Raw genomic sequence first — 22,320 nt, forward strand, 5'->3', positions numbered from 1 at the left:
AAGGCTTTCGATGGGAATTAAAAATTAACTGATGCTAGGGCTGGGGATTTAGCTTAATGGTTCCAGCAACTGCCTCACAAGCACAAGGACCTGAGTTCGATCCCCAATACTAAAAAACAAACCAAAAATTAACTGATGCTAACACTTATGATGAATTCCATTATCAAGCTTGATATCAAATGATGTCAAGTGCTAGAAGAACGCCTGCATGTTTTTAATTACATTTTTGATTCTTGTCTTTTTTTTTGTACCCAGGATCCTACTCCGTCAGGCCCTTGCACTTGCAAGGCAGGTGGTGAAACCACTGAGCTAAATCCCCGGCCCAATTCTTACCTCTCTAAAATGGTGAGCTGGGGGTTGTTTTTCTTTAAAATTGAGCAATAAAATAAGGTCACCTTTCTCAGAGGTAGTTTGGAAGGGCAAGCTAGTCGGAAAGCGTGAGGCAGACCCTGGGTACACTGCTGTGTGGACTGCAGGGCCGGCTCCCCTTGCCCTCAGCTCAGCTCCTGCTCTGGTTCAGCATCCGCCAAGGCTGCCGCTGTGTCCCCCTGGCCGATGGCCCTCTGGGACGGGGGTGCAGGGGCCGAGCAGAGATTCTGGCCTGTGGAGGATGGACCTGTGGTGGGCCCAAGACGAAAGGGAGGGCCTCCTGCCGGCTCGGCGGGTGCTGCCCTCCAGGGTGAGCACAGGCCTATTCCGAAGGGACGGGGCTCCAGTGAGTTTCTGCGAAGGTCCCGGAGTTTTTAAATGGTCCCGTGTCGTGTTAATTACAAATGTTTTGTGGAAAGGGAAGACTTAGTGTTACGATGCACACAGGACAAGGACCCACTTGGGTGACTCCTGCCTCGTTTCTCAGCCTGCTGCTGTCCAGCTGCAGCGCACACCGTCTGGGTTCTGCAGGAGCTGGCAGAGGGGATTAGAGGCTGCTCCTGAGAGTTGCTGTCACCCCCAGCAGGGTGGAGAGGACAGGTTTGTGAGCTCAGCCTCCCTGGACTCTCTGGGTCACCCCGGTGAGGGTTCTGTTTCCTGAGACATCAAGGCTAACATAAGGGTGGACACGTCCACTCTGCACTTTGTAGGCAGGAATTGCCTAACACAGGGGTTCAGGCTGAACCCCCAGTGATGATGAGAAGCAGAAAGGCATTCTGATTTGGGGCTACAGAATCGCTTCTATCTCTTCTGGAAGTTATGACGACGGTGGTCAGCTCTGCCCTGGATTTCCTTCCATCCAGCGGTGCCCCCAGAGCTGCGGGGAACAGATCTTCAGTCTTCCTTGGAAAGTCTTTTCTTTCTTTTAAAAGATTTTGTCCTTCAACCTAAGCTTTTGAAATCTTGAAAGAAGACTTAATCCTTAAGATGTTATTTTAGATGCAGTGCTAGAAATCCACATACCATGTTACACCCTGGATATGAATGCAGGTGTTGTCCTCTGCTCAGATGCTATGCAGTAGGAGGTTTTCAAGTCTATATTATTCATTAATTCAATATGGTTGTCTGTAGACCAGAAGGTGTTAGGGAATAGTTGGGAATTAGGGGAAATTTTTATTTACGTGAGAAATTCAGGCTTAGTTTATATCACTCTAGAAACAGTATTTAAATGAAAGTTCCTTTATACCACCCCTGCACCCTTGAGGAATCGGGGCGAGGAGTTGCCTGTTTACGAGGACTGGCAGTGGGCTCTGCACTGAGCTGGTGTTTCACGAGGTGCTTTCTGTGAGGGTCCCATGGGGGACACAGCCGAGGCCTCCCGGGTCCCCCATCGTCTGCAGTGCCAAGGACAGTGTGGGCGAAGAGGAGAACTTGCAAGCCGGTGCCCCTTTATGTGGCACCTGTCTGTGTATGTTTGATTAATGAGGAGAAAATAAAGTGGAGTTTTTCACTTCAGATTCCAAAATTCACGTTATAATGACTCGGCAGCTGAAACCATGGCTCAAGATTTGAAGTTTTGATCGAAGGAATTACCCAGTGCAGGCAATTAGTAATTTTTAACTCCTAGCTACAGGCCTACCGGAAGAGAAATGTTGTATAGTCACACTTGCCTGGCACAGTCTGTAGTACTGTGCTGTTTTGCTGGTGGTTAATTTTTCTAAACACGTTTTATAGTTATAATTATTTTTTTTAATTTTTATTTTTTGGGATTTTTTTTTGAGACAGGGTCTCACTGTGTACTTGAGACTGACCTGGAACGCACTATGTAGCCCAGGTTGGTCTCGAACTCACAGCGATCCTCCTGCCTCAGCCTCCTGAGTGCTGGGATTACAGGCGTGCGCCACCACCTGGCTTATTCACGTTATAATGACTCGGCAGCTGAAACCATGGCTCAAGATTTGAAGTTTTGATCGAAGGAATTACCCAGTGCAGGCAATTAGTAATTTTTAACTCCTAGCTACAGGCCTACCGGAAGAGAAATGTTGTATAGTCACACTTGCCTGGCACAGTCTGTAGTACTGTGCTGTTTTGCTGGTGGTTAATTTTTCTAAACACGTTTTATAGTTATAATTATTTTTTTTAATTTTTATTTTTTGGGATTTTTTTTTGAGACAGGGTCTCACTGTGTACTTGAGACTGACCTGGAACGCACTATGTAGCCCAGGTTGGTCTCGAACTCACAGCGATCCTCCTGCCTCAGCCTCCTGAGTGCTGGGATTACAGGCGTGCGCCACCACGCCTGGCTTATAGTTATAATTATTGACAGAAACTTACAGCATGCTTTCACTTACTTATTTCACTTACTTACTTCATATACAGTTTCCAATATTTCAGATGTTGTGCTGTATATTTTTTGGTTTTTTGAGACAGGGTCTTGCTATGTAGTTCAGGCTGGCCTTGAACTCACTGTATAGCTCATCTTGGCCTCAAATTCACAGTGGTTCACCTGGCTCAGCCTCCTAAGTGCTGAAATTACAGGCGTGCACCACCACACCTGGAATATACCTAATTTTAATCAAAGCATAGTATTTCACTAAGTGTGTTAATATCCTAATAGTATCCCATCAGTAAACATGGTAATTATTTCTGAGTTTTGAATTTTATTATTATAATTCATTTTGAACATCTTTGTATATAAAATCTTCTCAGTGTTTTGAATCTGTTCTGTTATGGCAGACGTTAATTGGATATATGAACACCTTATATACATTTATCAATATTTAGGCATAAATAAATTTCTAGATAATCTTGAGCTTTATCTTCCAGTTTACTAATTTTACTTTTAGTTCTATGGAGCCTGTAAATCAACTTGTTGATGCAATTATTTTAATGGCTACACTTTTCATCTGGAATTGTTTCCACCCGCATTATTCTTTTTTTTCCTCACACCCCCGTATTATTCTTGCCTAATAGTTCCTATTCCTCCCTCTGTCTCTTTGCATATTTAACACCTGTGTATTTAAAGTCTCATTCCCTTCGTTTTGTCATCTTTGGTGTACGGGGTGCACATGTCTTGTGTTGTGGCCTGGTGCTCCCTGTGCTCCTTGTCCTGGGCCCCACACTCACGTCACCTTTGGTGGTGGAACCTTGCTGTGGGCGTCCCTTGTGGTCCCTCCAGGCTGGTGAAGCAAAACTAACAAAGAATGAGCCACCGCTCAGTCCTGGACTGGTCACGTCCCGTCCTGCTGAGGTCCAGCTGTGATAACATGGTTCTGGGACTGTGGCCATCCCAGTACTCGGCCCTGTCCAGGCCTGGATTGCCCACTTCTTACAATGATCTTTGACTTAGCCAGGGCCAAGGAGCCTGCCTCTTCAGTGATGGGGGCCATGCTGTGGATCACAGATGTCACCCCAAGGGTCATGTGCTGAAGCCTTTGTGCTCTTGGGTAGCCTGGGAAGCCTTAGGAGGTGAAGCCTAGAAGAAGGAATTAGGTCACATGGTGCTCTGGAGGCGATGCTGGGACCAGCTCCTTCTCTCCTCTTCCCTGCTCCTGGCTGCTCTGAAGTGAACAGGGGCTGCCTGCCTGCCTCCCCCTTCCACCATCCCTACTGAGGCACCACAGCCAACCACCCATGGACTAAGCCCTCTGAAACCGTGACCCTAAATCAGCCTCTCCTCCTGTGGAGCTGGTTATCTCAGGTATCTTATTGTAGTCATGGAAAGCTGACTTCAAGTATCATTTATTCTAGCAGAGAGAGCAGCTCTTGGTAGCTTTGGCCCTTACCTCAGAGAGAGACTTTCCCTGTCCTCCTTTGGTTGAACTTACCTATGGGGCGGATCTGGCTCCTGCCTTGGGGCTAACTTGTTTTGTTTTGTTTTTAATCCTAGAGATATTCTTTTCTTGAGTTCAAGTTTAATTAGGTAGCACAAATGTTTTATTTTATTTAGTACTTGAATGAGTTTGTGGCTAGTGAAGCGATTTTTTTTAATCAACCCAATTCATAGTATTGAATGGAACTCACCAAATTAACTTCCCTAGAAGGTTTGTGCTTTGCTGTACCACCAGCAACTCACAAGATCATTAGTTTCTCCTGAGTGACACCAGCCCGAATGTTGTCATTTAAAGTCATTTCTTTCCCCCATACTTAGAGGTTGAAAACCATGCCTGGTAACATGTAATTTTGTATCACTGGTTCCCAGAGAATGAGTGAATGGACAGAGCACTCTTTCCTGAGCGCAGGTTTCAGAATTTATGTACACAGAAGGGTGTTTTCTTTGACTCTGTACCATTTTCTCTGCTCGTATTCAGGAGAGTATGGCTGGTCCCCAGCTAAAGCTACACAGCGGGAGCATCGGGGCTGTGGTGTAATTATCTCTTCCCTCCGCACCCTTCAGCCAGCTCCCGAAGGACAGAAAAGGTGGGTTATGCCAAAGAAGCGTGGTGATTTGTGTCACAAGAGCCCTGTGATTTCTTCAGCACCACCTCCTGTCAGAACCACTTGTGTACGTGCAGCTTGCCTTGCACCTTCCGGGAAGCAGAAGGATTTTACTTTAGATGATTCCATTTCTTTCTAAGGAAAGGGGGTATGGATGAGAGAACGTGAGTGTGGGAGAGAATGCACTTTTGCCATGGCGCTGTATCCCATAATCATCCATCACTCACTTCCCTTCCCTCTCTCCCCGCTGCCCTCTCACATCTTTTTCTTTTATTTTTGTTACTTCTTTTTCTTTCTGTTGTGCATTCCCTCTGAATGATATGGACAAATATCAAAGCCTGAGCTTCCTAGCTCTTACCTGAGGTAAACTGCAGGCAGTCACGTTCCATCTACACGCACGTGCACTGGGAGATATTTTAGCAGAAATTGTATCTGGAAATTTTATTATTAGACCTCACCCATGTTATATTATAGAATCTTCTAAAAGGTTGAAATAGCCATGGTGTTGCAGTTATTTTAGACTGGCATCAGAAAAGAGTTTGATGAAATGAGCAATATTTTCTTACTTTCCTGTCCGTGGGTTTTGCTTTAAAGATTGACGACAGAATTATTAAGTGGGAGGTGTACTCCACTCATTGTGACTAGAAATCATCTCTGTTTAGTGCAGGAACTCCTAGAGCATAATGATTTACCTGGCTTTTGTTTAGTTTATTCCTGGCTTGTTTGGTTATGTTCAGAGTTAGTTTCAATTCATCTCCTTGTTTGTCACTAATCAGGTAGAAGGCATGAACCAATTTAATTAAGCATTAAGAAGACGTTAGATATCTGCTTTCTTCTGTCTTCCAAATAAGCAGTTCATGAAGTAGCTCCAGGGGTTTTCACAGGTTTACCAGCATCAGTTTCTCTCCCCCTCATGTAAAGCAGTTCACATAGAATCCCTAGGAAATTGTATTCAAAAATGCTTCAATCAGGTGTATATTGTTCAGTGAAAATAATTTGTTGCATAAAAAACAACACTCAGCCTTTGAAAATTTAAGGGGAATCAAAGCTGCCTTTGTTTATGTAGCCAGGCCCTTAGGACTGCGGCAGGCGCAGCTCCCAGCAAAGGTACTTTTGTTTCTTCGCCCCTTGCTGCCCTCTGCTGTACGGGCTGGGCGGGGCACTCTGGGGTTGGGGGACTTTGGTATTTTCCTGGCACTGTTGTACCTGTGTGCACCAGACTGGAGACTCAGCTTGGTATCAGATCTGTGGGTTCCGAAGTCCAGCCCATCTGTCAGGTCCTAAAACTGCAGCTGGCCTCAGGATTTCCTCTGAGATGAACCCCAGGGATGGTGGGTGGTAGAATGGAGTCATAGTCTGGACAGGTAAGCACTTTCAGCTGGTGGTGGCTGTTCGTCTGACTGCTGCGCTCTGTAAGGTTCGCTGAGCACTGATCCGCACTGTTGACCCATTAGCAAGAGTTTTCAGATTTGGAGATTGCTTTGGAAACCAGTAACTTGGAAGGCAGCATTGCGGTGCATAGGGAATGAAGAATTGAAGAAGTGAGGTAGGGGTGTTAAAAGGGAAGGAAGATGACTTTAATTTATTTGGAGGTTTTGTGTAGGACAACTGTACTGTAATCTTCGGGGCAGAAGAAATCCCAGGACCGAGTGCAGTCGTGCTGTCTCCTCTGTGGATCTGTGGTGGTGCCTGCCGTCTTTTAGTATCTGCTGTGTGTCTGGTGCCGTCATCTCCTGCTGTCCTGCCCTGGCCTGCAGTGGGAGCGGTATTAGATCTCACTCAGGCTGGCAGCTGCGTTCTGAACCAGAGTAGGGCTTAGGTGGATGTGTAGAGGGCCTGACTCCAGGGCCTGGGGTTTCTTCATCTCACCTTGTGATTTTCAGCTTTTCAATCTTTCAGCCTTCGTAGTGATGTTCGTGATTTATCCCCCATCACCTGGTTTGCAATATCTGAAAGCCTATACTGAGGTTAGTATAGAGGCATCATTTGGTAAAACAGACCCTGTAGTTTTTCATGAAGAGCAGGGGCACATTGAGTTTCAGAAAAATCACCTTTAATTTAAGAATGCTAAATTCTAGTTTTTGGTGCTGAGTTCCTGACTTTTTTGTTTGTCTTCATAACCATGTTGGTTTATGTTGAAGGGGTCACAACAGGAAGTGCCAACCAAATGCCTTTTTTAAAAAAATGAAAACCTTCTTTTCAAAGGAAGCACTGAGCACATATCTCGTGACTCTCGCCAAAGGCCTACGCTAAGTGACGGCACTCAGAAGGTGGTCTGATGTCTGGTCATTCAGAAAAGAAAACGACATTGAAAGCAAGCATTAAGAAACCATGAAGGAATAAAAATGAATTGGGTCATTTTAGATATTTCTAAATATTTAAAATAATGCATACACAATCCTAAAATAGTCAGGACTACTGAGGACTGTCCTCAGCATAACAAAATGGGTATTATTCAATTAGACTAGCCTACTGGACAGAATTTTTTAAACAAATTAATATTCCCTGCAGTAGCTGCCGTGCGCATTGCATTGATTGAGTTCTGTCATTTCTGGAGAGTGTTTTCATCTATCAGTCGGATTAGTGCCGAGTATGCCCATTTTGAGTATTTGGGCTTCTCTTTCCATATGTTTTCATAGGGATTATAATTTTATATAAGTCTTGTTGATAAAGGTAGATTTACAATTAAAGTATTATACTTTGAGACAGCATTGGTTTCGTGTTTCACAGAAATTTATTCCATTTGAAATTTTCATGAATTTGTTCTTATGTTTTCCCTTGTTGCTCCTTGGCAAGATATGGTAGCAAAGACCTCAGGAATCAGAATTATTTTTACTTTTATAATATGCTTACATCATTAATACTGGCATAAATTACATGTGATGATTTGATTGAATTTGATTTTTGGCTTTAAATCTCTTATTCATGCACAATATGTTTGATGTATATATTCCACTTCCTTTCAAATCCCTATTTTATAACTCCTTAAATTGAAAGTATTCTTTCAGAATTTGAAATAAATTACCTTTGAACAGCACAGTCTTTGTTATGAGCAGTTTTGCAGATGCAGAATATTCAGTGTTTGTTCCTTAAATCACTTTATCTTGGTTTTTTCTTAAAGACTCATTTAAGAAAATTTAATATCTTTGAAATGAGTGACAGGTAAATTTGATTTTTTTCATTGAGTTGGTATATGTTTGTGGAACACCTACTGTATTTGTTATAAAGTGTTCATGGTTCACTTAAAATATCCCCAAAGTGGTGCCTGTTTTTTGAAGTTTACCTTCTTGTGGAGATAAATAGATAATAAATGTTTGTAGCAAGGTAGTGAGAAGAGTGTTGGTCAGAGGAAGGTGGAGACAGGCAAGGTGTGTGTGCGTGTGTGCGTGTGTGTGTCCATGTGCTGCTTTTTAGTGTAGTAATGGAAGGGTTCATGGGTGAGAGAGAACATGCCTGAGTTAAATAGAACCTGAAAATTTTGACTATTTTCATGTACGCTTGCTCATGCTGGCTCATACTAATTAATATAGTAGAAGAAAAGTCTGTGAATTCTGAGAGGAGATACAGCAAAAACACTCCACTGTTTCGCGTTATATCCCAGCTATTCATTGTGTTACCTCATTGTAGGGCAACAAGAGAAAGCACAAAACATTTACCTCATAGATCTGATTCCAAATACTCCCTTGACCATGTACCTACTGAGTCCGATTTATCCAGTAAATTGCGCAAAAGAGCACAGCAAGCAAAAGCAGTGCTTACTGTTGATTTGTGGCACGAGAGCATGTCGAGCACAGTCTTGGTGACACAGGGAGGTTATCCTGCCAGACCGTCTCTGATTGCAAGGGGAATTTATTTCGTTTATTACTTCTACTCATCTGCTTGTTGACTGAAAACAGTATGTGCGTCAAACTTAAGGGCTTGTAGGTGCGAAAGTCCCCAGGGTGCTCTTCTCACAGTGGGCCTCACACAGCGCCATGCCCCAGGTTGGGCAAGTGGCTGCCCCTGGATGCCGAGCTGGGTGTCACTTCCCAAGTCCTTGGAGAGCGCTGCAGTGCGCCTGCAGCAGCGGTGTAGAGGGGAGAGCCACTGACTGCTGCCAGTTAGCAACGTGACTAAACTACGAGGCATAGCTGTTTTCAGTCAATAGCTGTGCTCTCTGGTGCACTTGATGGCTGTGGGTGGGATCCTCAAACTCGAGAGATAACTGAATCTTCTTCCAGTCACGGCCAGAAGCGGTTCAGAATCAGACACAGTGTCTCTTAGGGTGACTCATTCATTGATGTGGGTACATTGCTAAAGAACCCATTTTTGTGATGAAAGAAAAAATTTTAAAATTAAAAACAAATATCATTTCAGGCCAAAGTGAGTTCCCACATACTTTGTAATGACGTAGTGTTGGGGACCCAGTCCTGTCTTGGGTGAATCCAAGCACATCCAAAGCTTTCTTGAGAAGCCACGCGAACCCTGCCCTTGTTACTCCTCCGGCCACCTGGGCGTGGAGACAGAGTGGTCCCCGTGACCACATGCTGGCCACGTGCTTCTGTTTTCCCAGGAAACCTCTAGCCCTGTGCAGTTTGCACACCTTACTCTTTCACCTAACTCCTGGAGGCCACTTGCAGTTTTCTTTATATCAGTGGGTATCTGTCTGATTTTTATTAGATCACTTCAGATTTTTGATATTCCAGAAAAGGAAGAAAAAGAGACACATTAACTACATATTCTAAAGCTGTGACTTTAGAAAAATGATAAACCTGAATTACTAGATATCCCCACGGGGGGAAAGTCTCTTCAGAAAATTAGTGTTGATTTTTAAAATAGCTATATTGAATCAGATGTATTTTAAAATTCACAGTTTCAGAGTTAGCAATTTTCCAAGTTTTCCTAAGACAGTAATCGGAAATGCACACGCATCACCATGGTAGAATACCCCCCATTCTGTGATAGAATAGAGCAAACAGGGGAAGCTGTAATGATGGGTGGCAGAGCTTAAACTGGGACACTCGTGTGCAGGTGGGCCCTTGGAAACAGCTCGTAAGAGGAAAGTGGCTGTGGCACAGTAGCGTAGACGCCACGTATACAGGTGTATGCAGTGCATCTGCTGTGGTCCTTATTTTACTTATAATACGTTGTAATTGCAGAGTTTATAAAAATGGATACTGCATTATGTAGGAGTTGTAATATGGCCAGTACTATATGTAGTTCTGTTTTCTGTACTTTCCAGATTTTCACATGGTCTGAAAGAAAACAGTAGGTTTAAAAGACACATAATTCCCGCAAAATTCACTGCTTTTACTTTTGGAGATTCTCATTTATACACATATGTAAAATATACAAAGATAGGGGATAGTCATTGCTATACTACTTCTAAGATCAAAGTCTACTAATGGTTTAGCAAAATATGGTATATGATAAAATATAAAGAAGCATTTCACCTGAAAAAATTAAGTTTTGACGTGCCAACCTAGGTAAGTTTCAGAAAATTTTGAGTCTAAAAAACTCAGTGCAGGGGTCAGGGATTTAACTCAGTGGTTCTGCTGCCTGCCTTGCAAGCACAAAGTCCCAAGTTCAATCCCCGCTACCAAAAAACAAAAACAAAACCAACTAAAAAACACAGTACAGAACAATGTATGCTAATTATGTACGTGAATTAACATGCTTTGAACGTGGACGGACGTATGAGGTCCTGACTAGTCATGACAGTGAAGACCACCAGAAGAAGAAATGAGATGAGAGGGGAAGGAGGCTGGCTGAATGAAGGGAGGAGAGGGAGAGGGAGAGGGAGAGAGAAGGAGACAGGGAGAGGGAGAAAGGGAGGGGCAGATTGATTTAGCCAAATACAAGGTAATGGTAGATTAAGCAGTATGATTCTTTAATTATTCTTCATACTTTTCTAGATCTTAAGAAAATCTTCCAAAGATATTAAACAATGAATTGTAGGTAACAAAATAAAGACAAAATATAGAAAACTCTTAAGGACTCTTACGGTAAAGAAGAACAGAGACACTTAGGTGCTGAAGGGATTTGTGCTGTCAGTAGAGGAGAGCTGGGTTTTCAAGCTGAGCTTTGACTCTTTGGTGGGTTATGAAATCGATTTAGTAGTCATGGGTGCATTTTCAGGTGCAGTCTGCTGGAAAGAGTCCAAGTGAGGCTGCTGTCCTCAGAAAGCTGGGCCACAGGACTGGTCAGCACTGTGTCAGGCAACACTGTGTGTTCTCCCTAGTGACTGTGGCTCCCTGCGCTGACTTATTTATATCCCCAGTGAGGTTTATGTTGGAACACACCTTTCCTCGAGTCTGGGATTGGGTGCTTGCCTGGCAGAGCCCCCATGAAAACCGTGAGCTCTGAGTCTCTGAGGAATTTCCCTGGGTGACAGCACCTCCCACACGTCCTGTGCCGGAGGACGCTGCAATCGGTGCAGCCGCCCTGGGATGGGGCTCCGGAGCTGGAGCCTGGTTTCCACTTCCCCTTTGTTGATTCCCCTTGTGCTGTAAGAAATCTTAGCTGAGAGCAGAGCTAAAGTGCAAAACAATGACATGCCTGTATACAAATGTTTTGCAAAGTGCTTTTGGCAATGGTGCCTTTAGTGCAGTTAGTGTGTCTTACATGAAAAGTCATACAATTTTCTCACAATTTCTGGTAGAAAACAGTGTTTCTCTTTCCTAATGAGCTGCATCTTTCCTTTAGACAAAAGCAGCTATCTTGAGTTTTTCGTTTACCCCTGCCCTGGGAGTGGATTAAACGTGGGGATTAATTGGTGTTATCTTGAGCGGGTTTTTATGTCAGCAGCGTGAGCCCTTTGATGAACCAATACTCGAGGTGTGCTCTTACCTCTGCATGGTAGCTGTGTTGTGTATGGCTCTTAGCATAAACTGCTGTAAGGCTGCTCTGTGGGATTATAAATTAATTATAGTACACAACTACTGTAAACCATCTTGGGGAAAATACTTGTCTACAGGTGTCTTTATTGTGGAAAGCTCACACATTTTTCGCCATTTGATACCAGGGTCATGTGTTACATATATAGGTCTTTAAGCTCAGCTCTCATGTATTTTAGCCTATGATTAAGACAGATTTAATTCTCCTTAATTACTATATGTGTACTCAAATATCATTGGCTTTGGGGAAGTTACTAAATCTTAACCGGGTGTAGATTTTACATTGTGGGCAACATTGCCTTTAATCTTTCTATTCAGATTGTGTTCAGTAGTCATTTTGGCACACGCATAATATTATAAATGATCTAACACACTCAGCAGCAAAAGTCAAAAATGAAGTATAGAATTACACAGCCAGTGATACAGAAAAGCATTTAATCCCAGTATATAGAAGTTATCGTGTATTATATTCTCTTTACAACAGAAGTTACTATATATTCTTGTTGTTTAGATTTTTCTGATGCATTTAAAATCTCTTTGGTCACATCCAAAATAGCCCATAATCAGCTGAGAGTTGTTGTAAGTCTCTCTACTAGCCACTTCTAATACTGGGTGTTCAAAAGTTTAAAGATTATGTGGAACTATTGAGCTTTATGTTATTTATAAAGTCATGGTACAAGGGCTCCCTGCTTCGGCATTGGCACAGATTAGAGTTATTATAGAACCGTGAAATTCTGCTTCCGCTCTGTATTTTGTACAGCATTGTAAATAATTTCTTTTGTTAAGACTCCCACCTTACATTTGAGGAAAGTTGCAGTTATCTTTATTTTTATGAAATCAAGTGATTTGATGGAAATCCAGGAGACACTGGTGTTAGGGGGAAAAGTACATTTACTGTCTTTTCAGAATTTGGCTTAATTTATACCTCGGTTTGATACAACAGAATGAGCTCATCGTATTATTTCAGGACAAATCTCCCTGAGTACAAGAATTTTCATTGAAACCATAATGTCTTGTTTTTGTGGAAGGCTTTCCAGACACATTAGCAGGAATGAGACTGGAGTCTTAGCTCACAAGGACAGTGAGGACAAAGGGAACAGTGGAGGACCAGAAGTCCCAACTCATTTTTAGGAGAGAAGTGGCTGCAGAAATAATTGACTCAGAAGAGCTTTCTAAAATTTAGATGATTGCAAACAGCGCACCAAGAAGAAAGGTGTTAGTCCGCACACCTGTGCATCTCAGAGCGCCCTGGGTCTGGACGGCACCGAATGTCTGGAACATGTGTTGTGGGTGCAAAGTAGTAGGGTTAATGGGAAATGTACAGGGAAGAATATCAGCACCTTCACCTCTGCTGGCCTCGGCGTAACGAGGCGGTCACCTCTCCTCCCGTGTAATGAGGCTGGGGTCTCGCAGCCGGGCCGAGGTGCACTGAGTTTAGAAAGAGGCATGGAAGGAAAGCAGGTATCTAGGCTAAGTCTACATCAAGAGTGGGATATCTCCCCACACTCCCTTTGGCCACATGTTCCAACACTGGCATCTGACATCCACCTACAGACATAAACTTGGAGGACTTCTCTGGAGAAAGTGTAGAGCCCCAGGGACGAGACCTAAGGTCACTTGATACTTGGTGGTTTCCCAGGAGAAAGACCAGTGCGGCGTCTGGTCACAGCCCATCCTGTAATCTTCCAGTGAACTTCACGTAGCCTCACTCAGGGACAGGTTGCATGATTCTTTCATGAGGACCTTCTCCACTAGGAACCAGGGCGTCTGCCAAGAGCCCCGGCAGCAGGGAGCTCAGGACCAGTCCGTGTCGCAACAGGACAGGGTCTTTGGAAAGCATGCTCTCAGAAAGCTGAATTTGCTAGACTGAGTCATCTAAGTTTTTAGAAGAAAAAAATTGGGGTTAAGTTTTTGATTAAATTGGCAAGTCCTAAGAAGCATTACCAATAGGATATAGAAAGCTAAAAGAGTAAGAAATGAGAAAACAAGGAAAAACTTAAGTCTGTGATGCAGCATCACTTTAGGAATGGAGGAAATGAAATGTCAACTTGATATATTATCAGTGTAAATAGTAAACATTGCTTGTTTAGTCGCAGTATTCTAGTGGTAGAATATTATAACAAAAAGTGTACCACAACTACTGGGAGGATAAACGGGAGTGAAAAGGTGAGAGACAATAAATTTCAGTTTCTTACAGTAGATAATAGCAGACAAGTCTCCAGGAGAGGAGTGTTAGCATATTTAGGAGTGTGAAGGTTCATTCCCTGAAAGGATGACAGAGTTGGAAACTCTTTGCCTTTAAGGAATTGAGCTGTATCTCTGTTTTTATTGTCTACCTTTTTAAAATTATTTCAACTTAAAAAAAATAACAGGCCTTTATAGTATTTGTAAAAGCAGAGTGGGCAGTCACATGTAGGTGACCTGCCTAAGTCTAACTTTTAAGCCTCGTTAATGTGATTATAGTATACTGTGACTTTTGGCGAAGCTCCTTACCTTTGAAAAGCCGTGGTTTTATCATTTGCAAAATGGAAATAACTACAGTAGTTATAATAAAGTAACTTCTAGTGAATATTATGAAGAGAAAACAATGCACACTGAGCACTTGATGCAGAGGCTAGGACCTATTATCAGTGTTAGGGTTATTAATATTATCTTAATATTTCGCTACAAAGGTATTTGACTCTTTAAATTGGTACATTTTTGTTGGGCTAAGGGAAGTCAAATTGTATCTGAATGTTACCATTACTACCTTTCCAATAAGCAATTTTATCTGGATATTTAATGAAGTTTCTATTAAAGGTCATATAGCCAAATATATTTTTACTTTCAGAGCTAGTTAGAGCTATTTACTAGAAATCTTCATTTAAAGCTTTCTCTTCCAAAGTGGACCATTCGTGTGTATAGTACTCTGTTCTATAGTGAGCCTTTAATTTAAATCTGCTAGCAGATATTACTAGAATGTGGCCCTGAGGTGATTTCCATGGTGCTACATCTCCTGTGCTAATGGTAACTCTTGCCTTTCGGTCCAGGGCACGATTGGTGTCGGTGCTCATGGTAGTGAGCGTAGATGTTGTAATGACCACAGCTTGCTTCGTGTGGAAGGTTCGATTCCACTAGGAAAACCTTCTCCTGCCTCGTGTTTGGCAATGCAGAGCTTTGGATGTTGTCAGTGCACGATTAATACGATTGTCGAGATCTGCCTCTGAACCCTTCTCCAGAGCACGGAGACCACCGGAATAGTTAGCAGTGGTGTGCTGGCGATCTGTCCTGCTTTCGGCATCACTGTCCTGCTTGGTATTCTTTAGTTTTATTACATGGGAATTCCTTACCTCTTCACTTAGATTAAGAATAGGGCAAATATAAAAAACAGTGAGAATATATGGATATAATTGCTTACTTTTGCAAAAAGAAATAGGGAGGATAAACTAGACATGGGAAGTGGTTACCTCTGCCGAGTGGGCCTGTGGTCGGAGGGGTAGGGTACATGACAACACGCTGAGTCTTCTTTTCATACAGTTTTGACTTTTGAAACGTATTACTGTTTTATTTACCTAAAACAAAATTAAGTCAAAAAAATTTTTAATTTATGCCTAAAAGTTGAATAAGAACATAAACAAAGGAACTGACTTGTTTCCCACGTTGATTGCCTAATCACAAAGAATTTATTCCATCGACTTTCAGTCATAGTACTCTGACTACACACTCAGCTCTCTTGTGAGTAGAAAAAGAATTTCAAGCACATCTTTGTCTACATCATGACTTGTTCTTGCTCTTTGGCTGGGGTGGTAATTTGGAAACTCTTACATGTTTCAGGAGATAGAGTTAAATAAATAAGTTCGTGCCAGTTTCCTCACTGAGAGAAAAGAGTTACAATAGGGAATGAGGGAAGGTGAGAGATTGTAGTATTGTGCTAGAATTGGAGGCATCAGCATGAACTCATGTTTGAAAATAAAGAGGAGAAGAACATGGATCAACACATGCATAGATAGGAGGCGGACACATAGGTAGATATAAACAGCCCTGATCTTTGAAGTGGTCACAGGCATGTGCAGCCTGTCTCCCACCACAGAGAAAACTTGAGAGAGGAGGGCCGAGGGCCTGCCGCGTCTCGTGGGCAGGAGAGCCCCACTGTCAGGGCTCCTCACTTTGGTTAGACGTGCGCAAGCCAGACGCAGGCAAGCATGTGACCCAGAGCTCAGTCTCCAGACTGTACTGAATGCGCTCCACGAGCAGGCCTCAGCTGTAGTTGCTTCGCTCCTCGGAACTGGTTGACGTCCAGCGAACCGGCCGGGGGAGGTCAGCTGCTGCCCTGTCCCCCACATCTCAGGGAGTGTCCCACCCAGGCCCTGGTCTTTTACCTGGCTTCTCCACTGTTTTGTCTTTTTTAAAAAAAATTATAATAAAACTATTTCCAAAAAGGAAGTTTTGTTACACATATCTTAACTATATTATACATTTTTATACAGCCCAAGACAATTCCTCTTCAGGCAAAAATACCAGAGCAAAAAAATAACCAAAGTGGGCCTAAGATTGGACATGCCTCACTGGAATTAAAAATGCTGCACAGTAGAAATAAGCGCGTCTGTAAAGCTCAGATGTTGGTTTCAAACTTTAACTCCTCAGTAAAAGAAATAGCTGTGGGCAGATCCAGCTGATGGGGGCTGCAGGATGAGGAGACTGAATGAAGTGTGACGAGGACCTGTCCAGAGATGAGGACCAGAAGGAGCTGGCCAGTCGCCAGATGCGTGGCCGTGTGCAAGACGGCACCGTACTGGATCATGAGCAAAAAGAGAGACACTGAGTCTGTGGTAGTGATTTAAAAAGACCCCAAATAGTGGCCTGAATGCATTTTTACAAAAGACTGCCAGGAATACGTACAGAGGAAACCTGAACCCGAAAAGTCACTGTTCTGCAGTCCCTCCTGCAATGTTCCCTGCGGGGACGCAGCACCAGGGCATGGTGACATCACTGCTGTTGTTGGGGACAAAGGGTGGCTGTACAGCCAAGGGCCACCCAGTTACACATTCGTCACAGTGGAGAGGTGCTTATGCAGGAGGGGAGCCGGCAGATGTCCCTGTGCCAGGAGGCCAGCTTGACAGTGGCCGTAACAGGGTAAACTGAGACCCCGTGCTTCTTGGTCTGGCCCGTGGGAAGGAGACAGGCCTGAAAATCTTCAACAGCTAGTGATAGGGAAAGAAGTGACAAATCCAGGTAGTAAGGCATTCTACCAAACAACTGGCCTAAACTTTTCAAAATTTTAAAGACAAATGTTTGTATTAAAGCTGGCCTTGAAAGTAGCTGGAAGAGAAATGACAGCCATAGACTGTGCGATCCTTGATTGGATGCTAATTTGTTTTTCAATCATCTACAAAGAACATTTCCGGGACAATTGGGGAAATATGAATGTGGACTTTGTATTAGGTAACAAGATTGTACCTGAGCTTCATTGTCTGGTGAGATGATGCATTGTTACTAAATAATACTGTTTTCTCAAATAGTTAAACTTGGGGTGGGTGAGAGAAACGAAATCTTTCAAAATAGAAAGCTAGAATAAATGACTTGATTGATAGATTGTGGCCAAGTATATGTACCCCCCTTTTTAAAAGTGCTTTAGGAAACTTTGCTAAGTACAAGAACTTGGTAAGGATTTTTTATTTTTCAAAAAAGAAAGTAGAGAATAGAAGGCACTCAGTGTGTTTCCTACAGAATGGGTCAAATCTTAGATAAATGTTTTGAAATATGTGATCAAACCATTTTAAGACATTAAAATCAACATCTTCCTCAGTTACCACTTGAGGTGTACTGTATGCTCATAGAAAACCACCTTTGGAAACCCTTGCCCTTTGAAAATCATCTGTTTTTTGGAAAAGGAAAAATCTTCTGCTGAACCAAGATCCATTAAAATAATGGCTTGCCAGTTTTGCCTGTCATATTAGGGCCACACTTTGCCCCGTAGTATAGTTGGCTTCACAGAGAACCTGGCAAGGACCAGGCGGCTGGCAGAGGCTGCAGAGGGGCCTAGGTGTCCAGGGTCGGTCCGGCTGCCCTCCGCTGCCCATGCTCTGCGCTGCAGGCTCCAGTGTCCTGCATGGGCTTCCCTTGGTCACAGGGTTTTATCCCAAGGACAGACAGTGGCAGGCCCTGGAAGAGCCACCCTCTGGCTGGGGGTTGATGCCTGCCCTGGTTTTGAAGATTCAATTTCAGTTTATTTCAGCAGAGAATTGCTATGTGCTGACTGTACACAGGGCTGGGGCCTGGTACTCCCAGAGATACCAAGTTAAAGACCTGAGGTCCGTGTCTGTGAGAGGACTGTGCCCCAGAGGTCGGGGAGCCGCGGCTGGCGAGGCAGGCGCAGTGAGCTGCGAGCTCTGGTTCCCTTCTCTACGTCCTCCTCAGGCTGGTCCTTCTCCAGGTGGAGGGCCTGAGCCCAGTCTCCCAGATGATTTGAGACCTTCACAGAGCCATGATTCATAGATGTGAGATCTGCTTGTATTTTCTTTTAATTGCTTTGCTTTCTGATGTAAATTATTGCAGCTAGGCTGCCCAGTAAACATCTGTTCAGGGTTGGAGTCTGGTAAAGGCTGGCTGCTTGTCATCTCTGGCTGGAAACTATTTTTACTTCACATAGAATATTATATAACCTCCGTGAAGACTGTAGTGTGTGCCAGACTGTCAGAGGTCAGCACGCGGCTGGAAAAATCCACAGCTGAAGAGAAAACAACAAATAAATATATTGATTAAAATATATATATATATATATATTAAAATGTACAATTAGGAAAATACATACATATATTAAAATAATACTATTACCATTTTTCCTTGCCAAATTAAAAGCAAAAGCTGTGAAGGTTTTTTGGTATTATTTTTGTTGTATCCCTATTTTCTTTTAATTATAGCCCTCAGAGCAAAATCTAGTTTAAATAGTTACTATCATGGAATGTAAGTAAATATGGCCTTTGGAAAGCAATTTGGCAATGTGTGTTAAGAGTTTTATAATAATCACATACTTTGACCTAATAACTCCAATTCTGGGAGTCTAGCCTAAGGAAATACCTGAAATACAGAAAAATCTCTGTGCAGCATCTTATTCATCTGGTATTATTTAAAACAGCATTAAATTGGAAACAGCATCTATAGCGGTGAATTTTGGCACCTCTGCACTCTGATGTGGGGTACAGCGTTGGGAAACGTCGATTAGGGTAATAATAACCCGGAAGAGGCTTGGGTAGGGTTATGTGGAAAGGTGAGAGGCCACACTGAATTGAACACATACGTGTACAGTAAGTATAGTGTATCTAGTGAGAAAATTTATGAAGGAATTCATAACAGTATTTGGATGATAGGAAAAGCCTGACTTTATAAAGTCAAACTAAAGCTTTGTGGGTTGGGGTAGTTTCTGTTCTCTCTCATAGAATGATGTGTATACCTATAGACAACAGGGAGCCACTGAATTTTTAGTCAGTAAATGTTTGTTGACTAGGAAATCAGTAAAATCTAGTACCTGTAGTGCTCTTCCTTTTCAGCAGCCTAGGAACACTTTGTGGAGTTGGCCAAGGAAGGCTGGGCAGAGAGGAGGCCCGGTATAGAAGGAGGGGGAGTGTCCCATCCCTACATCCACCCTTCCATTCAGCACACGGGCAGAGCAGGCCAGGGACTTGGCTGCTCCCTTTGTGAGTCTGGGGCTCCAACCCAGATGAGTCCTCTGACCTAGGACTGACCAGTGTCATCTTTTCATAACTACTGATCGGGGCCCTGCTGGTCACCTCTCCCTCCAGAGCCCCTCAGAACAGTCCAGAATCAGACACTGACTCTTCAGCTACAGGGCCACAGTACACATGATGCAAAACAAGTGCACAGAAACCCTCTCTTCCCTGTACTCAGTGTTTCCCTTATCCTTAACATCGTTGCTTCCTGCTTTACCCTTAGCCTCTGGGGCTGAAGATCCATTACCTGACTGTCACCTAGAAAACCTCACACCAGCTGTACCGACCTTCCTTGGAATTTCAACAAATATTTTAAAGAACCTACTCTGTCAGGTGGTGAACAAGGCATTAGAGATGCAAGAATAACGGCATGGTTCCTTCCCTCCCAAGAGTTCACAGAGTTAGACATGAACAGTTTTTCTAGAGTCAGATAAATAAGATTACTGGAATATACATCATTTGCTACAGAAGCACATGTGTTAGGATCACCTGATACACTTTTGGGAGATCATGAAAGTCTTCCAGAAGACTTGACTTCTAAGCTAAGACTTGGAAGGATTTAGGTAAGAAAAACGTGTATGAAGTATTTCCCAGGTAGAAGGACTAGTATGTGTGAGAGCCCAGAAGCAAGAATTAAGATGTGTTATGTACATGTATATAAAATGAAACTTGAAGGAAAAAAGCCTAAAAGCAACAATGTGGTGGGGAAATAAAGAGCCCAGACGGAGGCCAGGGCATGAGTTGGGTCTTTAGTTTGTTCACACACTAGGGTGTTTTCACTTTATCTTGCACATGAGGGTCTTAATTATTTCAACTAGGGATGTACCATGATCAGACATTCTGAAAGTTGCCCAGTGAAAAAGGAACTCTTACCCACTCTTGGTAGGAACATAAGTTGTTAACATCCATTGTGGAAAACAGCAAGACATCCCTTGAAGCATTAAAAATAAACCTAGCACATAACTCAGCACATCCATCACTGCCTATGTACCCAAAATCTAAACAAGTATGCTGAAGAAATATCTACATTCCACATTCACTGTAGCATTGTTCACAGTGGCTCAGCGTCTGTGGGTGAATGGATAAGGAAATATGCTGTAAATACACAATGCGATAGGCTTTGAAAAGAAGGAAATTGTTTCACTGGCAGCAGCATAGATGAACCTAGAGGATATCAGGTGAGTGGAATGGGACCCACACAGAAAGAGAAAGTACCACGTGATCTTATTCAAATGTAAAATCTAAAAAGTCAAACTCAGAAGCAGAAAATAGGATGTGGTTAACAGGATCTGGGGAAGGGGAGATTGGGAGAAGTTGGCCAAAGGATAAAAAGGTCCAGTTAGGAACATGTTCAGAAGTTCTAATGTACATCATGATGACTCTAGTTAATGGCAATGAATCATATACTTGAAAATTCCCAAGGGAGTCTATTTTAAGTGTTTCCACCACAAATGAGTATGGGAAATAAAACAGAATAGTCTGGAACCCAGACTTAGTGGTTATAGAGATCAAAATATGTAAATGGTTCTTTGAAGTGTTAATAAAGTAGGATTTTGTTGAGGATAAAAGAGAAGCAGACAGAAACATCATGGGGACGAGAGGGGTGCTCAGAAAGATGACAGTTTATTGTGGACAGAGACTCAGAAGCCTTAGGAGATAGAGACAGAAGAGTCCAAAAAGGTTAGAAATGAAATTGGGAAAGCAAGATATCCTAGGCCTCGAGAGAAACAGGTCAGCAGCATTCACCATGTGTCCATGACACACAGTACACTAAGAATTCAGAAGGACTTTGGTGACCAGAAAGTCATTGAAAAGTGTTGTAGAGCGACTTAACATGGAGGACAGGAGCTAGATCACTGTGGGTTTTTAGATGTGTGCATGGAGACAATACTTAAGGATCAATTAGCTTGATTGAAAAAGGAAAGAGGATAAAGGATAAAAACCAAGGCATATAGATTTAGAAAGCAATTTGGTTTATGTTGCTTTTATGGTAGGAGAAACTTGCACATGTTCTGATGTGTGAGTGATTTTTCTGCAGCTGTAGGAGATGTGATCCCTGTAAGGTGGGCGGAAGTGGTCCTCCTGGGAGTCTTGGGGAGTCCTGCTTTAGAGGGTGAGGAGGTGTCTACAGTCAAATATGAGTGGGGAACAGAAGTTGAAGATGTTTTCAGCTGACCATGCTGGATTGTACTCTGTCCAGTAGGAGGTGAGCTTGTTGGCTGTTTGTGTAACCCTAGGGGAAAGGAAAGGTTGAGGGGGGACCGGGAGAAGTGAATGGGTAAGAGGGGTGACTAGAGAAGGGCTGCCCCTGAGTGACAGCAGCTCAGCTGAGCAGGACCCTTGCCTGGTCTCCAGGACCAAGGAGCATGGAGGCATCTGCTTATCCAGTTAGCGTTCATGGCGGCGCTGGCTAATCCCGGGGGGAATTGTGCAGTCTGCATAGGCAGCTGTCGTGTCACCATGGTAACGTGTCCAGGCTCTGGCAGTCACTCGGTTTGGTACATTTTCCTGTATGACCTTCTTACTTACTCTGTGCTCAGTTTTCCGAAGGATGTTTATCAGGAGTAACTGTAAGAAGGGGTAGAAATACATAGAGTCGGACCTGGCGCGTATGTGACAGCACGTAAATGATGGCCGCTGCTGTCGTTCTGTTTGTTCTGACAGTGGCGAGTTTCTGGTGGGTTCACATGAAGCCTTTTCTCCAGAACGCTTGCTGGAATGTTTCAGTAGGCATTTCTGTGGGAAAGGATGATCCAAATCACCGCTTTCCAGGGCTGGGTGTGTAGCTCTGTGTTGGCTGTGTGAGTAACCAATCTGCCAAAATCTGTCTCCCTTCCTGGATGAAATTTACAAAAATGGAATCAAGACATACATAATAGAATAATAAATACATAGTATAGTAATATTTGTCCTTTAAGGATAATAGTATCTGG

The 22,320-nt window shown here is 43.1% G+C and overlaps 1 protein-coding gene across 2 annotated transcripts in view; it reads left to right on the forward strand.

Annotated features, from left to right (window-relative positions):
* The window catches only part of Rnf217 (ring finger protein 217), a 109,493-nt gene that overhangs the window by 36,309 nt on the left and 50,864 nt on the right, over positions 1-22,320 (forward strand). Inside the window, exon 1 of one of the 2 annotated variants that reach the window (XM_010625768.3) lies at positions 290-345. The exons of the other annotated variant lie outside the window; for it this stretch is intronic. Within the exon in view, the coding sequence (XP_010624070.1) occupies positions 343-345 (3 nt within the window). The 5' untranslated portion in view covers positions 290-342. Of the gene's footprint in view, positions 1-289; positions 346-22,320 lie in introns of those variants that run through there. 2 annotated transcript variants of the gene reach the window in all.

The sequence above is a fragment of the Fukomys damarensis genome, unplaced genomic scaffold, assembly GCF_012274545.1.
Source record: "Fukomys damarensis isolate Sample0158 unplaced genomic scaffold, DMR_v1.0_HiC HiC_scaffold_14, whole genome shotgun sequence".
Classification (NCBI taxonomy): domain Eukaryota; kingdom Metazoa; phylum Chordata; class Mammalia; order Rodentia; family Bathyergidae; genus Fukomys; species Fukomys damarensis.